General features: G+C 40.9%; 1 protein-coding gene across 1 annotated transcript; it reads left to right on the top strand.

The window, feature by feature from the left end:
* The first annotated feature begins 323 nt into the window (after nt 1-323).
* On the top strand, nt 324-4681 carry pou4f4 (POU class 4 homeobox 4). Its single transcript, XM_080866867.1, has 2 exons — nt 324-713; nt 1811-4681. Exons 1-2 carry the CDS (start codon nt 594-596, stop codon nt 2738-2740), a joined length of 1050 nt encoding a protein of 349 aa, XP_080722993.1. The 5' UTR covers nt 324-593; the 3' UTR covers nt 2741-4681.
* The last annotated feature ends 7741 nt before the right edge of the window (nt 4682-12422 follow it).

Consider the following 12422-nt stretch of genomic DNA (forward strand, 5'->3'; position numbering starts at 1 on the left):
ACCGTGACTCTGAAACCCACGTTTGCAAAGTTAATTGATGCAGGCATCAATAACCACGTTATTCCTGGTGGTCTCGTGACAACTTCATGTCACCGAACCCACATTTTTCTTGCAGGTATCGATTTTTAGATGTTTCTACGAAGATTTTTTAGCAGTGAAACCACAAACCGTCCTTGCCAGCGAGCCAAGCACGCTTGGAGGCGTGGCTAAAGACGACTATGTTCACGTGGTTGGTGGAGACGTCCAGGGGGAGGGAGTTAGGATCCTCCAATGAGGAAGAGCCTGGGAGGCAGTGGTCCAATATAGGCTCTGGAGGCAAGGAGCATCTTTATTATAGAAGTCGTTTACAGGAGGCAGAAGATCCGCAGGTGTCCCGGAGTTACCTCTGATTGTCACGTTCTGTATATTTTTTTTTTTACTGAGTCTGACTACATCTACAAAAAACCGATAAAGAAAAAAAAAAATTTTTTTCCAAGTTATCTGCACGTGGCAGGCACGTTTTCTTCCTCTCAGAGGCGTTTCTTTTGAGAAAAACCATCAAAACGGAGTGGAACGAGGAAGACGGACAGCGACCCTCCCTCACTTCTGCAATCATGATGTCGATGAACAGCAAGCAGCCTTTCAGTATGCACCCCATCCTGCACGAACCCAAATACACTCCTCTGCACTCCAGCTCCGAGGCCATCCGCAGAGCCTGCCTTCCCACACCGTCGGTGAGTCCAGAATTCACTCGTGACTTCCCGCAGCTCTTACAAAACTTCCAGTCCCCTCTGACAATGTAGAAAACGTCTTTAGTTTATTCTTGATTTCTATTCATGTAATGCAATATAAAATTATTTAATTTAATAAAACAACATAATAATAACAGCCCCACATTCTGGCAGCTAAAGTCTTTCTACTTTGAGACCAGGATATGCGTCTTGTTTGGACGGTGGAGTGAGGATAAAGTTCAATATTATAGCATCGAATGACAGCGCTCGATGAAATGTGAAACGAAACCCGTGTAAAGAGAGTGGAGACAGTGATATAACAGGTCAAACCGGGGAGTACTAGCAGCACAAAAACAAAATAAAACAAAACAAAAAAACCAAGCCAACCGTGGTGCCCGCAGACGCAAAAAATGCACCTCTGCCGAAGCCAGATCTGGTGTTTTGAGAAAGTGTGAGGGATTCTGTTTCAAACGAACGACGATAAAAGATGAAGGAGGGAGAGGACGAATGAAAAGCCTGCGTGGAATCTCCGAGCGCGTGTTATCTCATATTGTCCCATTCATATTCAAACTCACAGCCGTTTCATTTCATTGTCCGCAGAAATTATTCAGGAGATCGTAAATATTAATTTTAAATGAATATCCTTCCACGCTGACACACTTTCGAGGCACCGGGCACATCCAGCTGTGTCCACGTCGAGGTCGACTGCGTTTGTTTTGAGAGCTAATGAAACAAAGTCCAGTTCACCTTGCGCGCATAAAATTTTCGTCTTTTGTAATGTTGTGACATTTGCTTATATACTGTAAATAATGCACAGATACATTTAACTGATTAATATTGCAGTTTAAATGTTAACCTGGAAAAGCAGAAAAGTATTTGTGAAACAGTCCAAATTCTGAAAAATATCAGTGGGTTACCATAGAAAAGTTTCCACAGATTTGTCATTTTATTTAATAGTTTGCACTTCATGAATTGTTATTTTAACGTTTAAATAAATGTGATGTAATTAGCTGGAGTCGCAGTGGATGCTTTGACGAAGCTGTCAGGTTTTGTTGCTGAGAAGCTTTCCTCTAACCGGCCTCCCTCTACTCCCCTCGCAGCTCCAGGGCAACATCTTCGCCGGCTTTGATGAGACGCTGCTGCAGAGAGCCGAGGCTCTGGCCGCCGTGGACATCGTGGCACAGAAAAGTCACCCGTTCAAGCCAGACGCCACCTACCACACCATGACCACAATGACCAGCATGACCTGCACCCCGACCTCCTCCTCCGCACACCTGCACCACCCTTCGGTGCTCACCTCCCACCATCACCCGGCGCATCACCAGCCGGCGCAGGGCCTGGAGGGCGACCTGCTGGACCACCTCACGCCCGGTATTTCTCTCGGAGGAATGCCCGGCTCAGACGTCTGTACCACGGCCTCGCACACGGCTCACGCCCACATGTCGGCCATCAACCACATGCAGCACCACCACCACCACCACCCGCAATCCATGAACATGCACCCCCACGGACTGGGATCCCACGCTTCCCTGGGGACCGCCGGCGCAGACGCGGAGCCTGATCCCCGGGAGTTGGAGTCTTTTGCGGAAAGGTTCAAACAAAGGCGGATCAAACTTGGGGTGACTCAGGCGGACGTGGGGGCTGCCCTGGCCAACCTTAAGATCCCCGGGGTCGGGTGTCTTAGCCAGAGCACCATCTGCAGGTTCGAGTCCCTGACGCTGTCGCACAACAACATGGTTGCCCTGAAGCCGATCCTGGAGGCCTGGCTGGAGGAGGCCGAGCGGGCACAGAGGGAGAAGATGACCAAGCCGGAGCTCTTTAACGGGGGGGACAAAAAAAGGAAACGCACTTCTATCGCTGCACCCGAGAAGCGCTCTCTGGAGGCTTATTTCGCCGTGCAGCCGAGGCCCTCATCCGAGAAGATCGCCGCAATCGCCGAGAAACTGGACCTGAAAAAGAACGTGGTCCGGGTTTGGTTTTGCAATCAGAGGCAAAAGCAGAAACGAATGAAGTTTTCTGCGACGCACTAAGGCCAGCGAAGCCGCGGGTCTCTGCCCCGTTTCCAAAAAGACAAACCAGAGACAAGCTGCTGCTGCTGCACCACACTGTCAGAAAAATACAAGGTACACCGTCGTGCCTTTATTACCTGGGCAGATCCTGTCTGACAGCCACCCGGGCCCCATAGGTGCGCGCTCAATAAGAAAACAGTCATCTCACAGATCATATAGGTGCTCATCAAAGTGTTACAGCAGACTACGGTCATTGAAAAAAAAAAATCTCATCAAATGGTTTTTGCTTTACATAATTAATAAATGGTATGGCATTGAAAATGCTACTTGTTTATTTTACAGAAGAAAAATCACGTTTTCTGACTAAAGAATGGACGAAATGCGCGTATGTGTGTGTGTGCATGCGTGATTTTTCTTCGTTACAGTGGAGCAGAATCCACAGCCGTGTGTCTGCAGATATGGAAACGACTTCACACAAAGTATTCAGCGCAAAGAAAGTGCTCGACGGGGTCTTTCAGTATTTTAGATACACATTTAGGTTTGGATGTGAGACAGCTGGTGACTTGTTCTGTCAGTATAAACCCGGACGTGTTCTAATAAATTCAGCCTCATCCATCCAGAAAAAAAAAACGAAGTGGATACAACGGTGTACCTTTTTTATTCTGACAGTGGAGACGGAGCATGGGGACTGGGAGAGAAAATAAAATTAACAAAAAAGACTGAGACCCTGTCCAAAAACTCGAGACTCTTAAATCTTTATGCTTCTCCACAAGAGGAGCCCATTGCTCCCTTGAGATGTGGGAGAAAGTGATCAGCATCGTAGGGGGAAAGAGGAGGGAACAATGCTCCGTCCCGTTCATTCACAAGGCAATTATTGTACAAAAAATTAAGAATAATAATGACGGGAATCGAGGAATAATTATTATTATCCTCATTAGCCGGAATAGCTTTTTATATTTATCAGTGTACATATTTGTGAATATATTGCACCTCTGTGTGTGTCGGGGGAAAAAAGCTCATTTAAATGTATTGATTTTTTTCGCTGTCTTTTCTCCCAGGTGTTTGTTTCTTTACGAAATTCAAGAGGTTTTGGAGACGAGATCCGACCAAACGCGTTAAAAGCGTCCTTTGGTCTGTGGCTAATTTGTGAGGCGCAGTAACTCCTGTAATCCGTTGCATGGTTTACTCGTAAAATAAAAGGGGGGAGGAGAAGGAGGACATGGGTGTTTTCTTTGTGGCTCCAGAAGTATGGAAACAATCCGCCCCCCCAAAGTGAATGCATTGCAATAAGAAGAAACACACACACACACACGAACACGCGCACGAGTACACACATTCACACGGTATAGCTGTGTGTCTACCTCATTACGCAAGTGTTGGCACGTTTATGGTGATTTAAAAACACACACACACACACACATATAAACAACAACAAAAAAAAAAAACTCTAGTAGGATAAAAAAAAATTGGTTTGATTTTAATGTGATTTTCTTTTATTATTTTCTTTGTTCCTCTGCCACTGGGTTGATGGTGAATTAGGCCTAGAAGACTCACTGATGTGTAAACCTGTTGTATGTTCAAGTTCACTGCAATGATGCTCTGACAATCAAATTAATATTGTTATTATTCAGAAGTGGTTGATCCCCCCTCTTTGTGTCCTCATGAATTATTATTATTATTATTATTCGTGCACTGACACCTTTGTGGAGAGCACTTTGTACAGTAGACATTCTGATGAAGGGAACTGTCGGCCTTATTTATACATATTTTGTCAACGCTTCTGAGAAAACGTCATTTAATTATTTATTTATTTTTTGCTTGTTTGTTTTATTTTTTTCTCTTTGCATTTCCGTATTTATTTGAATTTAATTTATTTTGGAGAAGAAGAAGAAAAAAACATATTTCATATGTGAAAGTGTGTTTTAAATGTGTCTGTGTAAGCGACAGAAGCTGAAATAAACCGTGCACGTTTTACTTGAACTTCTGAAAGCCTTTCTTTTGGGGATTTGAAAAAGACGGTGAGCAGGATTTTGTCTCTCAACCCAATCAGAAAAACTACTGATTCCATTTTTAGCGAGCATCACACCCCCTGAGAATAGATTTTGGTGATTTTTTAATTGTGCGTTTGAAGCAAAATATCTGATTATCTTCGTCACACCACGCCAGGGTTTGTGTTCGTTGATAGAGGTGTTTAAAAAAGATAGATTTAATGGATCTGTGTAATGCGAGCTCGGGACAGCAGTCTGTCTGTGTTTCTGTTTCTTGGATACAGTCCGTGTGTTTGCGCCGAGAGGCGAGCAGCTGCTGCTCTGAAACAGGAGAAGCCTGGAGGTGAGGGAGGTCCGTCTAAAAGCTGCTTCCCAGCGATGATGAATAGGATTTGATACTTGAGTGACTCTAATATTGATCAACTTTGCTGGGTATGAAGACTGCACGGCTCTATCGCATAAAGGACCGCGCAGACAGGCCCCTCATCTGATGCTTTTAGTCCTATCAGACGTTTCTCTCCGAGTAAAAAAATGCAAAGAAAACTAAGAGAATTGAAAAGTCTGCTTCTTAAAGTCAGAAAACTTTAAAAACAGAAAAAAAAAATCAACGAGAACTAAAAAAAGAAAACAGAACTAAATGAAATATCTCTTAACTGTCACAACTTGTGAGAAGCTGATTATTGTCCCTGATGGTATGAAATAAACTTAAAACATGAGGTAAACGATTTCATGCCCGATAATTAAAAAGAAAAGATTCTACAAATATTAGTCAGCTGATTTTTAGCTTTGCTTTCGTGAATTCAATTTCCCAAGATGCAGATTTAGATGTAAAGTGAAATTATTGGCAACAATACATTTTAGCAGGCAAAATGTTGCATGCATTTATTCATAACATATGGATCTTTATCTTCGTCGAACTGAACAAAAATTAACGAGTTTAAAACGACTGACCCCACATTTGCACAGTTTTAGAAAATAAAGTCCTCACCATAAATATATAATTACTAATGATACACTTTTCTTTTATAAGAACAAAAATGGCAGGTGTTTGAAAGTATATATATTAGGGGGGGAAAGAAATCCACTGTGCGTTAATGATACAGCGTGACAGCAGAAATGTGAATGTTCCAATTAAAATGCCAAATTTAGTGCAGGTACTCATATCATCAGCATTTATAGTAAGAACTATATTTACTCTTCTGGATAAAGATTGAAAAGAAAAATATTATTTCCATTTTAAAGGAGTGTTATTAGAAGAAAACATTTAAAATAGACAGTCGAATTGTGATAAAAAAAATATTTTATTATAAACCGTATTTGGAAAAATATGAGAAAAAACAGCATGTTTTTTTAAATTAACTGTAAAATTATTAAGAATAATAACAGTCTAATATGTTTCATTTATAATTATAGGCAGTGCTTCCCAGAATACTCATGGACGTCATTCACAATATAAATTAAGTGAAATCACAGATACAAAAGCACTGAAATAGTTCTGAAATAAACCAGAATGCAGTAAATATTGTTCACAGAATACCTAATACAGCAAAACCAGTAATTTACCTGGAAAAAAGCCTATAAATCTGCTACATGTGCACAGCCCCAATCTTCATTGTGTTCTCATAAAGCACAGCATGACTAGAACCACAAAAACTCTGTAAGCATAAGATTGTATGCACGACTGCATATTAATCTGAAAACATAAAAAAAATTCAGTGAGTTAAAATCTAAATTTGCATGAAATCCTCTCTCTGTGTGTCTGTGTTTATATTATTTCCCCCTGTCCTCTGATCAGCAGGTGGTTTGGGTCTGCAAATGCGTTATTAATGAATAATAAATATCAGCTGTTATGATACTATTGATTTTGGAGCGTGTTTGTTAAGAAGCTGCTTTTCTCTGTTGTACAACAGCATCTCGGGCCCGATCCCCTCGGAGCAACCCAATCCAGGACTTTAAAGCTGCAGGATCTTAACCCAGGGCTTGGGGACCCCTGGGGGCCCCTCAGTGGAGAAATCCAGTGGGTCACCAGAAAAATGAAAAACAGATAGTTTATGACTGGATATAAAAATATCACACTTTTGATCTAATCCGAAGTGTGATAATGCAAGAATTTCATCACCCTGGGTTCTAATGAAAAGTTTTATGTCTTTGAGGTCCTGAACTTATTTCAGAAACATGGATTATAAATGTGCAAAGAAACAGTGATACCTTGAAGTTGCAGTATTTTAGATTGATTTTCCTTCTTTTATAAGGAACAGACGTGCACATTACACAGCATGCCTACTTACTGCTGCATCAAGTCACATCTTCTGTCACAGAAATCTACCCTGCTGGAGGAAAACAGGAATACTGCATAAAGTCCTAAAAGCTAAAAACAATTTTTTTTTTCATATTTGCAGGTTTGCTCTGTTTGCATTTTCAAACTGTTTAACTTTACTTACTGTATATTGGCTGCAACAGAAAACATAAATTTTAGTATGTTTACTGCTACCATTTGAATGTTGTCAAAGCATCTGAAGTGTTTCACCAGAATATTGACGTATCATCCCTGTATTTTAAGTTCAGAAGGAGAAAAATCAACTTCTGTATTGTGCATTTGTCAATATTTATAGATATTCTTTGCCTACCAGACAGTGGCTGGCATGTTGGTCTATAACAAAGAATGTAGTACATGGTCTCATCAAAGTTTAATCGTCAAGCGGCTCTCCAGTTGAGGCCTATAAATTATATATAATTGACCGTGTAATCAATGTGAACAGTGTATCAAGTTTTCCTGAGACAAAGCGACGAAATTATACACGCAGAACAAAAATTACAAGCTTTAATATTATTAGAATAACCTTATATAGTCCATTAGAGACAGGGAACCAGGGATGTGTTGTTTAAGGTGACTTAATTTCTTTTAATTTTTTCCCTATTTAATGTTTATTTCTTTGAATCACTAAAATATTCATATATTATAGCATGTCTAGCCTTTTGTTTTGACCAGCCTTCACAACATTACACCATATGTTTGCAAGATAAAGAGTGATAAAGAGTACTTCGGGGAGATGTTACTGCAGAATGTATGAAGGTTCATTTAACATCTATGGTATTGTAAAATTTACTGGATGGAAAAAAGCTCTGTGGTGTTTTGAAAGAGAAATTTAAAGGATGCTGAGATTTGGAGAAATCTGTGGTGCTTTTTTAGGAGCTTAGTCTAAGCATGCAAGCTGGAGAGCACCTGTGCAGTCTAAAATAGTTGTTTTAATAATTCAAAACTACAGCAAAATGACTGTGTTTTCCTCTATTGGCTGCTGTTTTCCATGTGATCTGTTCTCCTCCAGACTCCACCCTGGATGCTGTTGTTGTTTTGGATGAGCGGATAAAAGCGCTTTTCCCAGGACAGCCGTAGTTAATTGTTTGATTTAAATAATTAAGAAATGCGAGGCCTCATTTTCCTGCGCTGTTTCCCTGTGTCAGATCCAAACAAGAGCAAATCAGACTGCAGCTTTCTTTCTGCACGAACCAGCAGAGGGCTGATGCAGGTGCACGCACGCACACGCACACACACACACACACACACACACACACACACACACGCACACACACATTGGCTCTCTTCTTCTCTCACCCTAAAAACTTTAGGCAGCCAGTTCGCTTATCTATGAAGGTTACGGATGGGAATTGTCACAATGTACAGTTTCTCTGGTGTCTGGTTAACGGTCACATCAATAAGCAAACACACTTTTATTGTTGGACTCAAATATACACAAAGTGCCCCACTACTAAGCCAACACCTCAGTAGGAAATATGCAGTCATCAATGGCCAGTATTTTTATTTTGAACATTTATCATGTTTATTATATTATCTCTAAACAGGTAACTGCATATGAATATGAGGACTAGGCAGGCGGCAGACTTTCTGGTACTACATGTTTTATGTGTTTAGGTTTTTAGTTGACATGGAGTACAGTTTAAATTCACCAAAGTGAGTAAGCAATCCATTTGGAGAGAAAAGATTACCCAGAATGCAATTTAGAAATCAGTTGTTGCCTAACAACAATTTATATATCTTCATTCAGAAACAACGGCAAAGTCTAAAAGTGGACACTTGGTAATACCTGCTACATGCACACATGCAAAATCTGCACCAGAAGCAAAGTTCACAGGCTGTTTAGCAGAAACATGTACACAATTAAAGGACCTCTATTGGCTTCTCTTCACTGCTTCTCTTTTAAACTCAGAATCAAATTTCCACTCTCTGCCACAGCATATCTTTTGGCCTGTCTCCTTCCCCTCACCTCCAACTGGTCCCAGTAAGGTCTTTACCTTACAATGTAAAGAGCTTTGAGGTGACTGTTCGTGCGATTTGGCGCTATATAAATAAAATTGAATTGAACTTTATTAAAACCACTCGGTTAGAAAAATATGCTGGGAAAAAGAAACAAAGGGATGACATTTTTTAGGACAGGAGAGGGTGCGTTTCGTATTTGGTCCTCATGTGAGACCCTTGTATATCTACCAATCTTTTCATCCAGTTGTTGTGTTGTCTTTTGTTTTCCCACTTCGTACAGAAGGTGCACTAACAAGTTGAGCTGATTTATTCCAAGCAGTCATTTCTGTCTGGATTATGGCTTTAGCAGTTAGAATTACCTCTCCCACTGAGACTCTGACAACACCCATTTGCAAGTGCAACAGCACATGCTGAATAAATAAACACAATTTAATACATCCGCAGTGATTATAACAGGTCTGGACCACGCTCCAGTGCAGTATGCTGTGGTGCAGTATAGTGACTAACAGTCCACCCAGTACATCTGAGCAGAAGTTCTGCTCCAGTGAAATGTTTGCTCAAGCAACATATGTAGTGACAAATTGTATTTTTAATGTATTTTGATAGTTCTCTATTCTGAATAATTCATTGATTGGTCAACTTTGTCATGTTTTCCTACATAACTTAAGAGAACTGAAGCCTAAAGACTATAGTTAAGTTGCACTGCTGGAGACGTGAAAATCCAGAAGATAAAGAAACCCATCATTGTTTTGGGTTTTGAGGTTCTCAAAATCGTGCATAGATTAAAAAAGATGCACTGATTAAAGTCTAACACAAATGAACCAAGAAAATCATGCTGGAAATTGCTATTTACACCTGATAACACCTCTCATTCACTTTGAATAGGCTGCATGTTCCGACATGTTTATGTAGTTTGCAAAAAATGGTGCCAACTCCAATAAGTTGTAATCAAATGAGAAATACATAAACACAAAAAAGATTTCTTAAAATGCAGTTAACTGTTTTCACTCTGACATGCTCAAATGGCAGCAAGCTGCAATATTATTATTATTTTCTATCTCTTGCAAACACAAAACCCTAAATTATCAGATGTGATATCAGTAGTTCACAGATGAAAATAGTGAAACTACTTAAAAAATAGTCTTATAAGGTTCAACACTGAAGGTGGCGCTCGTGTGGTCCCAGCTGTTGGTATATGAAAGGCAGGGCATCCCGTGAAAATATCAGCAGTCAGTCAACACAGATAGGCAGACAATCATTTATGCTTACATTCACACCTACAGCCAATTTAGAATCACCAGTTAGCCTAACATGCATGTGTTTGGGCACCGTGCCCTGAGAGACACAGGATTTAGATAGCAGATTAAAACATCACCCCAGTCACTGTAATGTACTGTAAATATTTACAAAGCAAAACTGAATATAAATTCATATATTTTATAATAAACTTGAAAAATGCAAGAAAGCTGCTTTTGGTAAGATGCTTTCTAAAAATTTGATTTAAATGTTTGTTTTGCCCAGTCTCTCAGGCAGGAGATTTTTTGAACAAAACGTGTCTGAGTATTTCAAAAGTTGTCACCAAAAAATCCCTTTTGTGGCAACAGTGTGATTTATGCCTATGAAAAAAGTAACAAAATCTAAACATGGAAGGAGTGAGCTGACTGAAGTCTATGACTTGCGAACCACAGGTAATCCAGCAATTTGTATCATCAAGCATCCACCCTGACCTCTCCCATACAGCCTATTAATGAGGTCATTCTTCCTGGATTAGAATAAACACATGTGCAACATCACTTAATCCAAGCAGAAACTGTTTCCAGTGGCAAAGTGGTTCATTCATTACTAGTGATTTGAGTTTTACTCTGACTGAAACGTTTACTCTCAGACGTTCATGAAGAGTTTCTCATGTCTGAATTTGTCTCTTGTTATTCGCAGATGGCCCAGCGGTGTCTATACCAAGCAGCAGATATTAATTTGGACAAATCTACTGAATCTGCCTCTTCTAGTCTCTCTTGTGAGCTCTCTGACACAGTTTTATGCAACAAAATTTCCAGGTGATTTGCAAATAAAACTACATTTGCTTTAAATACGGGTCTCAATGCAACAGCACTTGAAAATATGCAACCCAGTCTCATTCAGCACCAGGGGAAGTAATAAACATCAAGACCACTGGAAAGTGGTCCATTCTGTTTACGGTCCCCCGCCAGCACACGATAGACCGAGCACACAAGCCGCCCAGGAGGGATGGCAATCTATATGAATAAGCTGTAGATGCAGTTAATTCCACTCTCTTCCAGATTACTCCATCCACTCCTCTCTGGCTTGTGTTTTCCATGAAGCGAGGAAGTGCATTTTCATAAATAGACCTTGGCCGAGCGCTGCGGCGATAAAATTTTAATGAAGCTCAGAGTCTTGAGTGCAGCGCCGGGGCCTTGGAGAATCAGCGCTCTGTTACATTACTATGGCTTTCTCTCTTGCTCTCTTTCTCTTTCTTCATCACACACACACACACACACAAACACTATAATGCAAACATAGCTGCTGACACACACACACACGCAGTCCTGTTGCAGTGGTGCATGGGGCAGCCAGCTGCATATTGACGGCACCAGACTGAGGGGGGGGGGTTGTGATGTGTGCGTGTGTGTGTGCGCGTGTATGTGTTAGGGATTAAGAAGAACTAAATGTGTGTGTCTGTGTGTGGGTGCGGTGGGGGTTGTTGTTGGGGAGGCAGTGGAGCTCTAATTTGTTTGGGTTTTTTGGTCATAGTATTATTTATTGTATCTTGAGGGGGGTTGAACCCTGTTAGCGTTTCATTATGGAGATTAAAACTAAGTTCATGCTGACAGCCAGCTAAACACACACACACACGCACACACACACACACACACACACACCAGGCTTCTGCCCACGGATACACTGGAAGTGACTTTCATTTTGGGGGGAGGTACCACCGTCTCTCTCTCAAACACACACACACACACACACATAAAGTCATGTTGTCGACTAATAGTTTGCCTCACTTCATGTCACTTTATGTTGGATAAAGCTGGATAATAGGCTGCAAATAAAACATAAATGAAAAAAGCACCAATCTTGCACTATCCCTCTCATCCTCCTTCTCTAGGAACCCCACAGGAAGGTCAAAGGTCAGACTGGTATAAGACCTGTGTAGGGCAGCTTCTTGCTAGACAACAATAAAACAGAAAGAACAAACAACAAATAGAATTCCTAAAACACTTTCCTGGGAAATTAAAGTTTCCCAGAAGGGTTTGGATGGGTGAATGTGATGGGGAGGTGGTTGCATGTGGGAGAAGAATAAGGATCCGTGACGACAATATGTAAATGAGGCGCTAATTAAAACATGGCGGCCATAATTAGGAACATTGTATAACTAATCAGGCCTAATGAGCATCGGGGGCGGGCAAGGCCGTGATCA

Source organism: Rhamphochromis sp. 'chilingali' (genome assembly GCF_963969265.1).
Source record: "Rhamphochromis sp. 'chilingali' genome assembly, chromosome: 19".
Taxonomy (NCBI): Eukaryota; Metazoa; Chordata; class Actinopteri; order Cichliformes; family Cichlidae; genus Rhamphochromis; species Rhamphochromis sp. 'chilingali'.

What these genes read in the sequence shown, in the direction of transcription:
- pou4f4 (XM_080866867.1), top strand. Translation starts at nt 594, where the DNA reads ATGATGTCGATGAACAGCAAGCAGCCTTTCAGTATGCACCCCATCCTG. An exon ending in CCTGCCTTCCCACACCGTCG is followed by an intron (nt 714 to 1,810) that starts GTGAGTCCAGAA and finishes CTCCCCTCGCAG; the next exon opens with CTCCAGGGCAACATCTTCGC.